Source organism: Pelodiscus sinensis, chromosome 1, assembly GCF_052426305.1.
Source record: "Pelodiscus sinensis isolate ZL-2025 chromosome 1, ASM5242630v1, whole genome shotgun sequence".
NCBI lineage: Eukaryota > Metazoa > Chordata > Testudines > Trionychidae > Pelodiscus > Pelodiscus sinensis.
In genome coordinates this window covers 321,747,783-321,764,506 of record NC_143052.1, presented here as the reverse complement: position 1 = coordinate 321,764,506, position 16,724 = coordinate 321,747,783, and the positions used below count along the sequence as shown (strand labels likewise).

General features: G+C 41.1%; 1 protein-coding gene across 1 annotated transcript; it reads left to right on the top strand.

Moving 5' to 3' along the window:
• Window positions 1-4,114: 4,114 nt before the first annotated feature.
• Window positions 4,115-15,730, top strand: LOC149525943 (maestro heat-like repeat-containing protein family member 2A). Its single transcript, XM_089776499.1, has 7 exons — window positions 4,115-4,238; window positions 7,159-7,301; window positions 10,637-10,759; window positions 11,593-11,755; window positions 12,256-12,354; window positions 13,857-14,008; window positions 14,942-15,730. The coding sequence occupies exons 1-7, from the start codon at window positions 4,199-4,201 to the stop codon at window positions 15,104-15,106; spliced, it is 885 nt and encodes a 294-aa protein (XP_089632625.1). The 5' UTR covers window positions 4,115-4,198; the 3' UTR covers window positions 15,107-15,730.
• Window positions 15,731-16,724: the final 994 nt, after the last annotated feature.

Sequence of the window (16,724 nt, the reverse complement as noted above, 5' to 3'; positions counted from 1 at the left end):
TTGAGGAGTTTGTGAGAAAACTTTCAAAAAAGAGAAGTAATATTGGAATTCTGCTTTAAGTCATTTGGCTCACATCTCAGCAGAGTGATCTGTACAGTGCTGGATCTTTAATTTTTTTCCATGAAAGAACCTGGTTAAAATCTTTTAAATAAATCATGTTATTTCCACTCTCCTATTTGTCTGTGCTCTAATAGGGATAGAAAAAATATAATTATTTGCTAATAATGGCTTATATTTGAATCAGAGAGTTAGTAAAATGATTTAAAAAAGAAAATCTCTCTAGAAATGCATATTGTTGTTGCATCAAATTCTGCCGTCCTTGCTCAGATCCTCCCAGGTACTGAGATTCCTGGCTCCCATTGGTTTCAATGGAAATTAGTCTAAATACCTTTGAAGATCTGGGCCTCATATCCTACTCTGACAATACTTAGGTTGAATTAGAGTCAGTCAAACACTGAGCGGGATTAAGGTGTGCATCTTACTGCACATTGTACAAAAGCTTCTTGCTATCAGTCTATTTTTTGCAGTACAGCTGCTCCCCGAGTTGCAAATGGTCGAGTTACGACCATTCGCACTTACGACCAAAGCTCCCATGGAGCAGTCGTAAAGATGATCCCCGAGTTACGAACGTGACCCGCGCTTACGAACAGCGCGGTCACGTGTAACTCAATGGGGTACAAGTTACGAATTGATCGAGTTACAGCCAAGTGTTTGGTCTGTAACTCGGAGAGAGGCTGTAATGTTTTTTCTGTATTCACCAGTTTTGTTTTCTTGCTTCCTTGGACATGTTGGACTTTGTACATAATGGTGAATAAATGGTATATTTATAATCCTCTCTGACTGTAATGTGTTTTGAGTGATGGCAAATTGTCAAGCCATATTCAGTACAGGCTGATCAGTTGATACTCATTAGTGAGATAAGCATGTGAATTGTAAGCCCAGGACTTGCTAAGGGCAGGATCCCACTACTAATTGCTGCAGGACAGTGTGCGTTGCTGCAGAACTCTTAGTTGTGTATGTGCACATGACTTGTTTTTGTAAAAATCTGGCCCTGGGGCAAATAAACTAACATTCAACCAACGATTCAGCTTTTTATCTTGTAAAATACAACCAACTGATAAGTAAAATACAACCAATTAATAAGTAAAGTTTCCTTTTGAGGATATACTATTGCACCAAGATCTGAATTAAGGTTATATGCTAACTTATGAGTTCCCTGACGTCTGCACGGTGTTTGTGATGACTTTGCTACACACATTGGTGTCCTTAATCTGTTCTGTGGTCCTGGGCTTATTTGTCACATGCACAAACATTATTCCTATTGCTGATCCACCCATAGTGGACTGATATTGGATGCCTTGCTCTCATGTGAACAGATACAACGAACAAGCATTGTTACAGTTACCTGTACATGATGCGGTGTTTTTGAAAGGCCTGAACTTATGGAGCAGGCGTAGACAGTGAGGGATGCATAAAACTAGCAGAGACAGGAAGGCTCTCTGTGATGACCATGCCCTTAGCTTCTTGTGGAAGTGACCTCCTGTGCACGTATTAAATATGGAGTACTCTTGAACTGTACTGCTGTACACTTTCTATCTAGCGCAGTTGTATAAGACCCCAGTTTGCACAATGGTATGGAACTGAAGCTTAGCCACGACAGACCCTGAATCAGGGAGAAAGTTTCCTAAATATGTAGTATTATTACACTAGTTTCATGTTGGTACCTGGTCAAAGTAGGCTTATCTTCTTGCTTAATTATCTTCTCTGTTGTGCTGTGAATAAATATTACTTAATGACAGTTAAGGACCATCTTATTCTGAGTTTGTACAGGTCCTAAGGCAATGAGATTCTGGCCTATGACTGGGACTATGAGGCAGTACCGCAATACAAATAATCACATGCTGATCTACAGAAATATTTTTCTGCCTTGGACATCCCCACTAGCTTGAGAGATCCAGATGTATCAGTTAGTGAAAATGGAAGCATGTGAACTTGACAGCTTCAGTTTCAGTCCCCTTGTTTCCTGCACTGAGTGTTTTTTCTGCTCTTTACACTAAATGGTAAGCATGTCCACATAATAGTGTGATGAAGATGGATGGATGGGAGGTTTTGACTTCCTCAGTCATGGCATACTGTTGCAGGAAGGAGGTTTGCTGGGAAGAGATGGGGTCGATCTGACCACAAAAGGGAAGGACATCTTAATGCAGTGACTCACCAATCTTATTAGAAGGGCTTTAAACTAAGTTGAGTAGGGGCAGGTGACAAAAGGCAACTAGGTTCAAAAGGTATCTTTAATAGAGGACTAGTTCTTTGGGGAGAATCAGATATGGAAAATTAGAGTAGAATTACAGGAGCAACAAGAGGGAAATCCCTGGGGGGAATTTGATCAATACCTTAGATCAGTGTTTCTCAAAGTGATCCGTGAAACCACTTTGAGAAAGTTGCTAACTGGCTGCGCCGGTGTGTTTATTTACCAGCACTGAGGCCACGGAGCCTTGCAGGTCCCTTTGGCTCTGGTTAGCCAGTCATAGCAAAAGGAGCTGTGGCTGCTGCCTTCCCATGGCTCCCTTTGGCTGCAAACAGCAAATCGGATCCAATGGGAGCCACGAGGCTTTGTGGCTGCGGCACCAGTAAATAAACACACCAGTGTAGCCAGTTAGCAGTTTTCTCAAAGTGGTTTCATGGACCATTTTGAGTATCACTGCTTTAGACGTCTACTCACAAATTCAAGGAATAACAGGACTAAGCAGTCAGAATTGGGAGTACTAATAGACAAGTCATAACTGAGCTTAAGTGGCATCTCAGATACTTGATGGGATAAATCTCATAACTGCAGTATTGGCATAGAGGGGTACATCTTGTTCAGGAAGAGCATGTAGGAATAAAAGGGAGGTGGTGTTGTATTGTACACTTGTTCTGAGTTCCAGAAAGAGGCAAGAGGCAGACCAGCTGAAAGTCTCTGGGTAAAGACGAAGTGGGGAAAACACATCCAAACCAGGAGGAGGAGGGAGATGAGGCATTTCTAGAACAAATAAAACAAATATCCAGAACACAGGCCCTTATAGTAATGAGGGACTTTACCTACCTAGACATCAGTGGGAAAAGTAATATGATAAAACACAAAATATCCAATAAGTTCTTGGAATGTCATGGGGACAATGCTTTGTTTCAGAAACTGAAGGAAGTAACCCAGGGCATAGGCATTTAAGAATTGATTCTGACCAACAGGGAGGAGATGGTTGTGAACCTGTAGGTAGAGGCCTATTTGGGAGAAAGTGATTATGAATAAGGCTGTGAATCATTCATGGAGGTCACAGAAATCATGAAACAAAAAACAGGACTATGTAGCACTTTAAAGACTAACAAGATGGTTTATTAGGTGATGAGCTTCCGTGGGCCAGACCCACTTCCTCAGATCAAATAGTGGAAGAAAATTGACACAACCATATATACCAAAGGATACAATCAAAAAAATGTACACATATGAAAAGGAGAAATCAAATTTCATGTGTTCATTTTTTTTATTGTATCCTTTGGTATATATGGTTGTGCCAATTTTCTTCCACTATTTGATCTGAGGAAGTGGGTCTGGCCCACGAAAGCTCATCACCTAATAAACCATCTTGTTAGTCTTGAAAGTTCTACATAGTCCTGTTTTTTGTTTCAGCTACACGAGACTAACACGGCTACATTTCTATCACAGAAATCATGGATTCTGTGACTTTCTGGGACCTTTGTGACTTCCACAGTAGTTGGCGTGGTACATCTCAGGGCATCCCTGGGGCCAGATGCTGTGCTGGAGCATTGGTTGGAGAGCAGTCAGGGTACCCTGGGCAGTTCACCCACCTGGAGTGGAAGTAGTAGTGGCACCCTAGCCTGCTCTTAGAGCAGTGGAGTCTGCTGGAGCGCTGCCTTTCCCCAGCACCTAAAATTTATTTAGGGCCATTTTTAGTAAAAGTCATAGACAGGTGACAGGTCATCTTAACCATAGTTCTCTCCAGCAAAGTGACAGAGTCCCTGTGTGCCTACCTGGTCATCAACAGTTTATGGAATTTGCTTTGGTCACAAAGATGTCACAATAGTGCTTGTGTAATTTTAACTGGAAGTTCTGGTTGACAGACTGAGAGGCCATCTATCTCTCAGTACTGGAGCTAGTTGGAGAAAGGATTGAGAGAAGGTGTTGAGGAAAGACTAAACCATGAATACATTTGTGAGTGAACAGGAGGTAATTGATAGAGGTAAGGGTCACTATTGTATTTTTTATATCCAACCTGTATCCACACATACACATTCAAGAGCATGGGTGCATAGAAACGTGTAATATTCTCCATTTAGATGACCAGATCATTAGCTGCTGTAAATCCAGTGAGCCTCTACTGACTTCCCTTTTAATTGACTTGAGTTGAAGGACTGGCCTACAGCCTCTGAACCTGGAAACTTTCCTGACAACCTGAGTCACTATTGGATGTTATGGGGAAGGTCTTCTTTCCTTTCTCCAGTTGTTTTATGTTGTTAATATGGGTCCTTATTTTATGACTTCTGCATCCTTGGAGCCAAAATCTAGAGGTGCAAAGCATCAGAGATGGGAGAAATTAGAAGAGAAAACACAGAAGGACTTCTCTTCTAGCTGACTGTGTCTAGACTACAAAGTTCTATCACTTTTCTTTTGAAAGAGGCTTTTCTGACAGTTGGCCCGTCTACACTGGGCCAAATGTCAGAAAAAAAGCCTCTTTCAGAACATCCCTTCTTCCTCGTAGAACGAGGTTTACTGAGGTGCTGAAAAAACATGTCTGCTTTTCCAATATTTTTTTGGAAAAGCAGACGCATTCCTTGGACGTGGCAGAGCTTTTCTGGGATATCTCTGGTATCCTGGAAAAACTCTGCAGTCTAGATGTACCTGCTGTCTACTTAAGATATTAAGTGGATAGCTAGCATATTAAATGGAGGATAACAAAGCATTTCTTAGCAACACTAGTGCTCTTAATCCTTCACCATTACTATTGCAACTGTATGGGCAATGTAAGTTACAGTTCTGATTCCATCTGCATCTGGGTGTTGGAATCGAAGGGTAAGGATGGGTAATCGCCTAATCTTGAGCAATCTTTCATGGGAAGGGTAAATTCTGATCAATTCCTCCTCCATGCCTTGGAATGCTGTTACAATGGAGACAGATAAATATGGCATTTCAGATTTCTTGTTAAATATTAAGTCTCCAGGAGAATTTCTGCTGAGAGACACATGGGAGATAAAATCCTGATTTTATTAATACATCAACTATTTCACAGTTTCAGAGAGTTTAAGGCTGGTAGGTCATTAGATCATGTACTTTAATCTTCTGTATGTCACAAACCATTACGTTTCACCTAGCAACCCTATGCTGAAACCAAAACTTGTCTTGGACTAAAAATTGTCACTCTTGAAGGGTATGTCAACACAGCAGTGTTAATTTGGAATAACTGATGTTATTGCAAAATAACATAGTCCGCATCTACCCAGCAAGCCATTATTTCAACATAATGTCAAATAATGTCAAGCTGGAGGACTTCTTTCTCCGACTCCTATAACCCGCATTTTATGGGGAGTAAGGGAAGTAGGAGGAAGAGTGCTCTTTCCCCGACTTCCTGCTGTGTAGACAGCGCCAAAAGCCGAAATAAACTATTTCAACTTAAGCTGCACAATTGATAGCTCAAGTTGTGTAGCTTATTTCTGCTTTAGCCCTGCTGTGTAGATGTGCCCACGGCCTAGGAGACTAAGATGCTGTGTGCTGCAGACAGAGGATAGGAGAAACTGAAATGCTACCAATGCCTGAGGCCTTTGCAATGGTAGAGAAATGATTAGGTCAGAAATGCCCTGATGATCCTGGTGGTTGATCAGTGCCCCATACTCCCGAAGAAGACAAATTCCCAACCTCCCAAACAATAATCCCTGCTAGTCTGACCCAGGGAAAATTCCTCCCCACCCTCAAATCTGGAGATCAATTGCATCCTGACCAATGTTCTCTCCAATTCTACGTGTAGAATACATTTTATGTGCATTGAGGCATGTACGGATGTGTACAACCATTAGAAACACATGTCTGCCACCCAAGTGCTCAGTTTACAGGTAACACTGATCCTGACTATGTGAGCAAGACTTACCAAGACTTAATCTCTGAGGCTTCACATAAAGGTATGGGGCAATCACCCTACCCATGGAAAACACCTAGCTAGATAATTTCATGGAGGTTAGGTCCATAAAAGGCTATTAGCCAGGGGATAAAATGGTGTCCTTGGCCTGTGTTTGTCAGAGGCTGGAGAGGGATGGCAGGAGATAAATCGCTTGATCATTGTCTTCTGTCCACCCTCTCTGGGGCACCTGGTGCTGGCCACTGTCGGCAGACAGGATACTGGGCTAGATGGACCTTTGGTCTGACCTGGTACGGCCGTTCTTATGTTCTTATGTTGTGCATTGGGGGAAAATCTTTTAGGGTCTCTAGAGGCAACTGGACAAATACCTAGTCCATGTGTCTTCTCTGCAAGTATTTAAATTACCATAAAATAAAACTGAAGCCTTTTTTCAAAACAGAGTGCATAAAGTTTGACTTCTAAATTCATACAGTGGGGTCTTTAAAAAGTGGCTTTATTTTCAAGAGATACTGAACCCCTAGAAGTTCTTTGCACCATCCATAGGTAATTCTGGGTGCTCAGCACTTTTGGAAATGACACCCTGACTAAGCAAAACACTTCAGCATGTGTTTAACTTTCGATTTATTTGTTGGCATTGAGTTAGGCATGTGATTAATTTGTTGAATCAGGATGTAGGCGTGTTAATATGGATTTAGGAGTTGTAGTTTAGGCACCCAGTTTTAAAAATCTTGGCTATAAATTATTCTGTGTGCTATCAAAATGCCTAAATTAATAGTAAAGGTGGAAAAGATTATTTTATGTGGGGATCTTATTTAAAAGGAGCAGCTTTTCCTTATTATAATCCGTCCCCCCACAATAGCTCTGCAAACAGACATGGTCACCATGAGGGAAGAAAAGGATTTGCATGATTCCCAGGTCCACTTATCACCATGTCTGGTCTCCTACAGAGTCTTTACTAGATAGTGAATTAAAGATACAAGCACTGAATCCCAACATCAATGATAACCAGCAGAATCCTTTCCTTTAATTTCAGCTGTTTACAGCGAGGTTGTTTTCCTCCTGGACCATATGGACGATCAAGATAAGGCCTCTATTGCCCTTCAGATTGTCAAGATAGCTGAGACCAAACTGGCTGTCGTTGTGACTGTTCTGCTAGAAAAACTTCAGCAGGATGAGGTAGGGCAGTTTCATCAAATCACATCTGTTTTCCATGTTTCCACTCCAAATTCTGTTTGACTTCATGGAAGTAATTCAATACAGAACTTGGCTCAGCCCACCTTCAGTGTAATCAATATTTACCCTTCTGTCTTCATGCAAAACTCATCATGCAAAATTCTGTTACAGATCAGGATGATATAATAAAGAGACACTCAGAGGAGCACTGTCCTTTTGTACACACTGGAGTACATGGGCTGTATATTATAAAAGTGCACTGTAGGGGTATCTATAATCTCTTATAGCAGTATTTTGTCCTCCTTTAGCATCTTCATCCAAAAACCTCAAAGCACTTACCTACTTACTCATGAATTAGGTTTTACAGCACCTTTGGGAGAGTGATAAACATCCCCATTTACTGATGGGCTGTGTCATGGGGAATTAAATAACTTGCTCAACACCACATAGTGAGTTAGTAGAAGAATGGTGAATAAAACCCATGTGAACTGACTCTCTGCTCTAAACCCAAGACAACACTTCTTAATTATAATGACATATGATTGGGCTATAGCTTTAAAGGGTTCTTAAATAATCCAAAGCCCTTTTTCTTTTATTAATACTCGCATCCAGCAAAGTCCATTTCTCTATTAAGGGTCAACACAGAAGGCATTTTAGTTTCAAGTACCAGGAAGCCAAGACAAGCAGTTCATTTCTGGCTCGCTTGAATAGTGTGGGGCTCTTGTATTCATAAGTTATCAATTATGATTTTCAATTAAAAATCCTCCTTACATTTAAAAATGAATGGAAAGAGGCAGAGCCTCTCCCCACTAGAGCAGTAATAATAGCAGTTTGCAGCAGCATCCTTTAAAAGCACAACCACTGGAATGTGTAGCCAACCATTGGCTTTGAACATTCCAAAGTGCTTTATGACCTTAGCAGGCAGTTCACACCTTCAGCTGCCTGAATTCAGAGTTATAGACTCACAGGAGACAGATGCGAAAGGCTTGTTGGATCATCCAATTTCCCAGCAGTGCCTTTTTCATTTTTGGGGGCCAAACCAATTTTAAAAGCTCCTAGTGACTGGGTTTCCACCACTTTCCAATGAAGACTATGTAATAACCTGATAGATGTCTTATAGCTGGGGCATTTTTCCTGATGTTAAAGTCTAAATGTTATGTCTCTGATACTGCCCCCTGCTGTGCAATGTACATGCTGCAGGGTAAGAAACACTGACTCCTAAGCATCCTCACTCCACAGTGCATGCTATGCAGCAAGGAGGTGGTGGCTGGCTGGAGTAGGCAGTCACGGTTGTGCTGACTCTGTGGAGGAGAGCTGACCTGATCTGAGCCCAGGGGAGTCCAGTTGTTTTCCCACTGTGATGTGATACGATTTATTTTAGATCCAAGAGAAACCAGGACACTCCAGGGATACTTAACCACTTTCTTATTTATTGCAAGCTTTAAGCAGTTATTACAGTTGTTTAAGTTTTACAAGCCTTAAAAACAATTACTACACAATTGAAACCTTAAATGCCATACATTCTAAAGCAATAATATAGTGCAAAGCAATGCAAAAGCAATTAATAAAAGAGCTACTATAATACAATAATAAAGACTAGTTCACTTACACTTCACCCGTATGCTACCTACAGTAGCAGGCAGGAGGTCAGGGTTCATTTTCTTCCCATGCATTGGAACACCATGCACTGGATCACCGGTGTGTAGGGCCTATTTACTTCTAGTTACATCGAGCAGTACCTGTGGGTCAATCCTGCTCATTCCCTCCCACTGATTGTTCTTACTAAGCCCATTTTATAGCAAAGCGAGACTTGGTTGTTCTAATAATATTTACCAATTGATTACATATTGTGTAGGATATGTAACATGCCCAATACCCTATCTGGAGTACATCCTGTCACTCAGGATGTTGCTGCTATGTGCATAGTTGACAGTTGTATGGCTGCATCTGTAATTTGTGGTTATCAGAAACAGAAGTACCTGTACAAGATTGCTTGCCATGTGTTCTTGACATAGTCTCACGTACCATGCTTCATCTGCATTGTTATGCAAAACATTCCTTCCTCTCACAGCTTCTCCCATGACCTTGCCTGCATGCTTATGTGCACCAGACTTGAGACAGGCCTGGGTTTTGCTTGTTAGAGATCCGCACGTGTCAAAGGGAGACGTGGCCATTTATTGTCAAGGCAGGCTCCCCTACACCCACCCAACCTCACCCTGATGCATGAGGTCAGATCCCATAGAGGTTGCAGGTCTCTATTTAAAAGTCAGTTCTGCTGGCCTCCCTGCACTTTTTAAAATTTTCTCCTGAATTACTTCCAAGCTGTTGATCTTTTCTGGGGAATGTGGTGCCAAAAAAGTGAAATAAGCCAGAAGCAGTCACACCTCAGATGAACAATGAGAAACTGTTGTCTTCCTGCTTTATGACAAGATTCCTGTATGTAACAAACCCAACCCAGATGGCTGACTTTTTTTTTCACTGTCACTCCAGGTCACTTGTTGTTTCCCACTTTTCTCCCTCTCATTATGTCAGTTATATTGACCCCCTCTCTAGGTGCGCTAGTTTGCAGTTCTCTGAAATCAGTCTTGTTCTGCTCAGGTTTCTAATTTCTCTGTGCCCCTCTTGATTATTTCTCTGTCACAACTCATACCTTCAACTCCTCCATATTTAGTATCATCTGTGAATTTGAACTTTGATGGACCCCATAAAAGAGACCTTCAAGTGTGCTACTGTCAATGTAGAGGTAATTCCTGAGCTAATTTTCCCTAAAAGCTGCAGAAGATTTACTGCAGGAGTTGGGTATTTTATAATTGTATTTACAAATTCTGTCTGGAGTGGATAAAAAAAGGCATGATGCTAATAATAACAAGAACAACAATAACAACAATAATAATAATAATAACAACAACAACAATAATAATAATAATAAACGAAATTAGATAAGGGGGCAGTGCAGGGCCCTTCTTCTGATTAAAAAATTTGTAAATTGCTCAGCTTCTTCTGAAATGCTGCTAGCTGGGGTGAGTGTGGAGGGCATAGCAAGTTTTATACAAATGAAGACTAGGGGTTACTTGAGTGAGTATGCAGGCTGTGGAATCAGTGTGGTCTAGTGGAGAGGACTCCAGATAGTGAATCAGAAGACCTGAATTATTTTCCTGGCTATTGATCTGCTCTTTTAGCCTGGGCTAGTTGTTTCATGTTTAGATTGTAAACTCTTTTGGGCAGAAGCTTATTAGCGTAAGTGTTACTATATTGCGTTACTATATTAGCTTATAGCATTACTATATTGTCATCAAGGAAACATTTTCCCCAATTGTTCTTTTATGTTTTGTCCCCAGAAAAACAGAGTAGACATTTACTGTATCCTGGAGAAAGTATTACAGCAGGATGCCCAGGTCCTAGAGAGAAGGCTACTGAGCAAAATAATAACACTTGCCTCAAACCACATGAGAGAGACTCAGGTAAGTTAGATTAACGGAAGTGTTGGAGCATAAGCTTTTGTGGTCAAAGACCCACTTCACTGCTTTTGCAGATTCAGACTAACACGGCTACCCCTCTGATACTCAGGTAAGTTAGTTTTCCCTATATGCTAATGACAGGAATGAAAGCATTAAAACACTAATTAAAACATTTTTTGTAAACTATATACTGAAACTCCAGGATTAATGACTGCTAGGGGCCCACAGATCCCCACACCGTCCTCCAGAAATCCCAGGTCCTAAGCAGCATGTGACTAGTTTCATCTTGTTCAAGTTACACATGTGCTTAAGTGCTTTGTAAGGTCAGGATATTGTGACATATATCAGATGCAGAGAGGCCTACCGTTTCTTAACAAGCAAGTATTTTGTGAAGTCTACTAGGGATTTCATTATTGATACTGATTTTGTGTGGAAGGTGCTCTGATACTGTGGTGTTAAGCAGCAGGATGAAACCTTTAAACAGAATCTGAGCTGTTTCCAAAAGAAGCAGTATTTGGATTTAGGGGATAGTTTATTCAGGAAAATTCTCTGAATATCTTGAAGCTGCCCACCTCCTCTGAGGGAAAAATATCATGTCACTATGATAGCCAATCATCCACCACAAATAGCTAATAGCAAATAGTCTAAGCAGCTTGCAAACAACTGAAAGGCTGACAAGTGTTTAGCCAAACGATTCAATGATTATTTATGACTCATGATTCTGTTCTCAGAAAGTTGGGTGGAAAACAGAAATAAGAACTTGATTCATTTGAGCAGCATTGGCTGGTGTAGTTGGCTTTAATCACTTCAGTCTCTCTCTTTTTGTATTTTTTAAGGAAGCAACAAATGAACTAAAAGTGGCAGCGAGCAACACATTAGTGGCTCTGGCACGCTGCTATTTCAATGAGGTGATGTATGAGCTTCAATGTCATCTGAAACCACTGAAGCTGTCTGACGTGTTCACTTTGATTACGCTGGACAACCTATCATCAGCCTATCGTATGTCAACTTCCATCTTTTGTTTCAAAGTTATTGTCTTCCATTTAAGGACAGAGGTTCACGCTCTGTACAGCTACACAGTGCGCTATTTGGGGGGCATGAGATGAACTGCTGTGGCTGGTTCCAGTTGCTAGACCATGAGCTATCCACACCAAGGTGCAAGCTCTTATGCCCCATTTGAAGTTCTTAAAGGACAGGATTGAGGAAAATCAGGTCTAGTGGAGCTCTTCTCCATTCCATTTCTCATCCCTCCCCAGTGCTCTCTCTCCTACTCTGGGAGAGGATTGGGCATCTGGCACAGCTGCACATTGGTGGAGAATGCTCCTCCTCAGGGTAAATCCCCCACTGATTTTTTACTTCTGCCTTATCATTTGTGTACGCAGCACAAAATGACCTAGGAGCCCATAGCATCCGACCCAGCGGTGTTTCTAAATGCGATAGTAAGAAGGCAGATAACAGTCAATTGACTGTCTTCCTTTTCTTCTGGTCCTTCTTTTCAGCACTCAAGTGCATTCCTTTTGAGGGAATGACCCTGTACAGCATGAGCTCCATGCGGATGTTAGTCGGCGAGAGCAGGCTGAGGCAACCATTTTGTGGTGGTAAGTGCCAGCACTTATTGTAGATGTCCAAACTGGATATTTAGGGGCCTTGGTACAGAGTTAAGTGACTGATCGTTTACAAACAGGCTCTGAACTGGATTGTACCAGGGGCTGAGTCCTCATGCTCCTGTGGCACTCAGTGGAGTTGAGAGTGCTCCTTACTTTGCTGGAGGTGCTGAGCATTTGTAAGTTCAGGCCCTTTATGACTTGTGGTTATTTTAAAAATAAACAAAAGCTGATGCTGCCCATGTGCCAGGAAATTCCTGGGGGAGAATGTGCAGGCAACAGACTGAATTACATTTAAAAATGTCCCGTTTTCCACCCCTCCACCCATTCCTCCTCTTTAGTTTCTTAATTATCATCTCCTTTCACCCTCTTTCTCTGTCCTCTGGTCTTCTCCACTTCTCTCTTCCTTTGCTTTTTAGTTGATGCTCAAGTAAGGCCACGTCTACACTATGCAGAAGATCAATGCTGCTGCAGTTGATCACCAGAGTCCAAATTAGCAGGTCTAGTGAAGACCCACTAATTCGAACTGAGTGGGTGCTCCCGTTGGCACCGGTAGTCCTGCTTCTCATGAGGAATAACACTCCTGTCAACCTTCCACTGTGTGGACAGTCTGAAAACACGATTTAAGATACGTCAACTCCAGCTGCATAATTAACATAGCTGGAGTTGCGTACCTTAAGTCAACTTTCCCCTTTAGTGTAGATCAGGCCTAAGGGATTAATCCTGCACCTTTGAGATAAATGGGAATTTTGCCATCAGCTTCATAGAACATAGGATTGAGCCTTAATTTTCCTTTCAAGGGCAGCGGGTGCATCTAATTTTAGGGCAAAATGCTGTCAAATCTCAGTATAGCTAATAGGAGTTAGGGGCACTGAACATCTTTCAGACAAACTGTAACCCAATAGGAAATCATACAGTTTTAGGGCTAAATAAGCAATAACTGCAGAGGACATGAATCATTCAGAAAACAGCTGGTCAAAATATTTTGTTTTTTTATTACATTTTTCATATTTTTTTCCAAGTTGATGGAATATTAAACTGAAAAAATGTCAATGACAGTTTTAATCAGGATGTGTTCAGTGTTTTTGTACAGCTAAAAAGGTGGCTGAAATTTGTTGATTTTTGAAACATGTGAATGATCTTTGTCATTTGAAATTTTGAAAAAAACAAGAGTAAACACTTTTAATTTAATTTAAACTACCTTTACAATCAGCTCTAATTAAGAGGTAACAAGGGAGAAAAAAATATGTTTTCAAATGATGGGAATTAAAAAGAGATGGAGAGAGACAAAAGAGAAGAAAGCCTTTTGAGAAACAAGAAACGGAAAGGAGGGAAGAGAAATAATTCAAAACTGTTATTGGATTTCATCAGCTGTTCCTGAATTGGGCATGGAATTGTAATAAACTACAAGCCTGGGTGTCTTCACTGATAAAACAACGTATCCTTATTACTATTGCATCCTTTTCATATTGCCTGTCTTTTTTCCTTCCATGCAGTTCTGGAAAAATGGTCAAGGGCAGTAAATCTATATTTTAGGAACTGGGAAAGGTGGCCATTTCCCAAAATGGGTAAATCTCAATTCTGTGATGAAATTCTTCCCCTCTATCGTCATGTGACAAGCAAATGGACCACATGTGAAGATTTGGAGGTGAGAATTGTAGGCTTTCTAAACCTTTATGAGAAATTATATTGTTAAATTCTCTGTGTATGGCACTCTTTGTGATGATGGAGTTCAATGGCAGGTTCTTTGGGATAGAACGGAGTATGATGTAAAACATTTAAAAAAGATTATAATGTCACAATCTCATGGAAATTCTGTCTGTACATAGTGTACATAGATTCCAGTTTTGTCACCTGACATGCAGATGAATATAGGAGAATGGGCTAAATTCATTCCTGGCAGATGTCTATTCAGTTCCAGTAGAGTTACAGCAGGAATGAGTTGGTTTAGTGTGCATACTAATCTGGGGAAATCTCCCACTTGGGAAAGTTGTGAGGTGCAGTAGAATATAATTCTGAAACCAACACCATAGCTGTGTCTAGACTGGAAAAACTTGCCAGCTGTCTACACTGGCTGCTTGAATTTCCGGAAAAGCACTGACGATCTCATGTAAGATCGTCAATGCTTTTCCGGAAATACTATGCTGCTCCCGTTCAGGCAAAAGTCCTTTTCCGAAAGACTTTTGCGCAAAAGGGCCAGTGTAGACAGCACAGTAGTGTTTTCTGCAAAAAAGCCCCGATCGCGAAAATGGCAATTGGGACTTTTTTGCGGAAAAGCGTGTCTAGATTGGCCACGGACGCTTTTCCGCAAAAAGTGCTTTTGCGGAAAAGCATCCTGCCAATCTAGACGTGCTTTTCCGAAAATGCTTTTAACGGAAAACTTTTCCGTTAAAAGCATTTTCGGAAAATCATGCCAGTGTAGACGAAGCCCATGAGTCTTAACTCTTTACCAGGAAATATTGAGATAGGGCTGTTTCAACAGTGGAAAAGGGAAATTGCACTCGTCAGAAGTAGAAAAGATGGGCCCATTGCATGATATTGAATGAATTTGTAGGAACATAAATTCTGTGTCTCTATGTAGGTCAAGCAGGCCATTATCAAAGCCCTTGGTACTATGATGAGCCTCCTCCTGCATAAAGAAGATCATCAAGATAAGGTGTTCGAACAGATCCCATGGCTCCTTGAGCAATATAAAGAGGATGTTAATGTTTTTCATGTCACCAAGGTGAGATACTTATTAAAATAACTATCAATGTGTGCGCATAGGTGAACTGCACTAGCTGCTACCAGTGGCGTTTCCTGGTCTACATAGTGACTTGTTAGATAATAGATAAACACGCAAGTCTTGATTTTATAGACATGGTGACCCAGGTGACAAGTTTTGTAGGTAAAAGCCTCTCATGAAAAGTATCTTCTGTTTCTGGAGATGATAAGGAGGTAAGAAACAAAACACCTGTTCCCTCCCCCCGCCCCCCCATAAGATACTCCCTCCTTGTGATTTACTGGTACATCCTATCAACTCTGTGTCTCTCTTTTAGATTATAAATAAACTCCTCAGAGCAGGGGCTGCTGTGTGTTGTCTCTGGGCAGTATTAAATAAACTGCCAGTAGCTGAAAATTAATACTAAGAAGGCCTGAAGTGCATTGCTTTAGATTATATAACTAGATAGATATAAAATCACCGTCTAGTTCATCTACCGTTGTGTACAGGGCTGTTGTAGCTGTGTTGGTTCAAGGATATTAGAGGGACAAGGTGGGTGAGATAATATAATTAAAGATATTATTTCACCCACCTTGTCTCTCTTATTTCATCTACCCTCAGTATCACATGACCAAGGTAACTCTTGTCTGCTGATAGTGAGAGGATGGATTGAGGGCAGTTGGCTTCAGTAGTATGATTGAGCATGCTCAGTCTATGTGAGCTGGCTCAGTACAAGCCAAGCAGCAAATCCAGGGCCACAACCCTGCTGCCCTTCCCCCCTCCCCACTTCCTCCATGGTTTACTCCCAATCTATGTTGGCTTTCTGGTCCAGAATATGTGGTTGCTTTTGGGATTGGAATGCCCATGATTTTGAGGGAATCAATGTCTCATGGACTTGACTAAAAGTATCAGAGGACTACACAAGCCTAAATGTAGTAAAATATGTAGATTTCATCAGAGATATCCTGGAAGCTTCAAGCAGCAAAGAAGAAAAGTGTGTAGGTACCGGAAGGAGTTAGATTGTCATCTCATTATCAATAGCCTGGAAGAGAACATAAAATCATCATTGATAAAATTGGCAGATGAAATAAAAATTGGGGAGTGGTAAATAATGGAAAGGACAACTCACTGATTCAGAGTGATATAGATCATTTGGTAAACTGGGTGCTAACAATAAATGTGCATTTAAATATGGCTGAATGTAAATAGATGCATCTAGGAACAAAACAATGTAGGTGATACATACATGTTGAGGGATGCTTCCTGAGAAACAGTAACTCTGAAAAATATTTTGGGAAACTTGGTGAATACTCAGCTGAACATGACCTACAAATGTGATGCTGTGGCCAAAAAAGCTGAAGTGATACTGGGATGCATACATGGGGAAATCTCAAGGAGGAATATAGTGGGAAATGCAAAGTTCATTTCCACACTAGAACTGACCAACAGTTATTAGTAGATACCCCTGATACCGGCTTCCTGTGAGAAGAGTGCCTTCCACACCCTGCTTGGCTTATAGCAATTCAGCAGGATGCCATTTGGGCTGCACAGAGCCTCAGCCACTTTTCAGCAGCTCATGAACCAAATATTGCAAACATATATGCAATATACAGCCGTGTGCATTAAGAATATTGTCATCCACAGCACCAGCTGGGGGAAACAC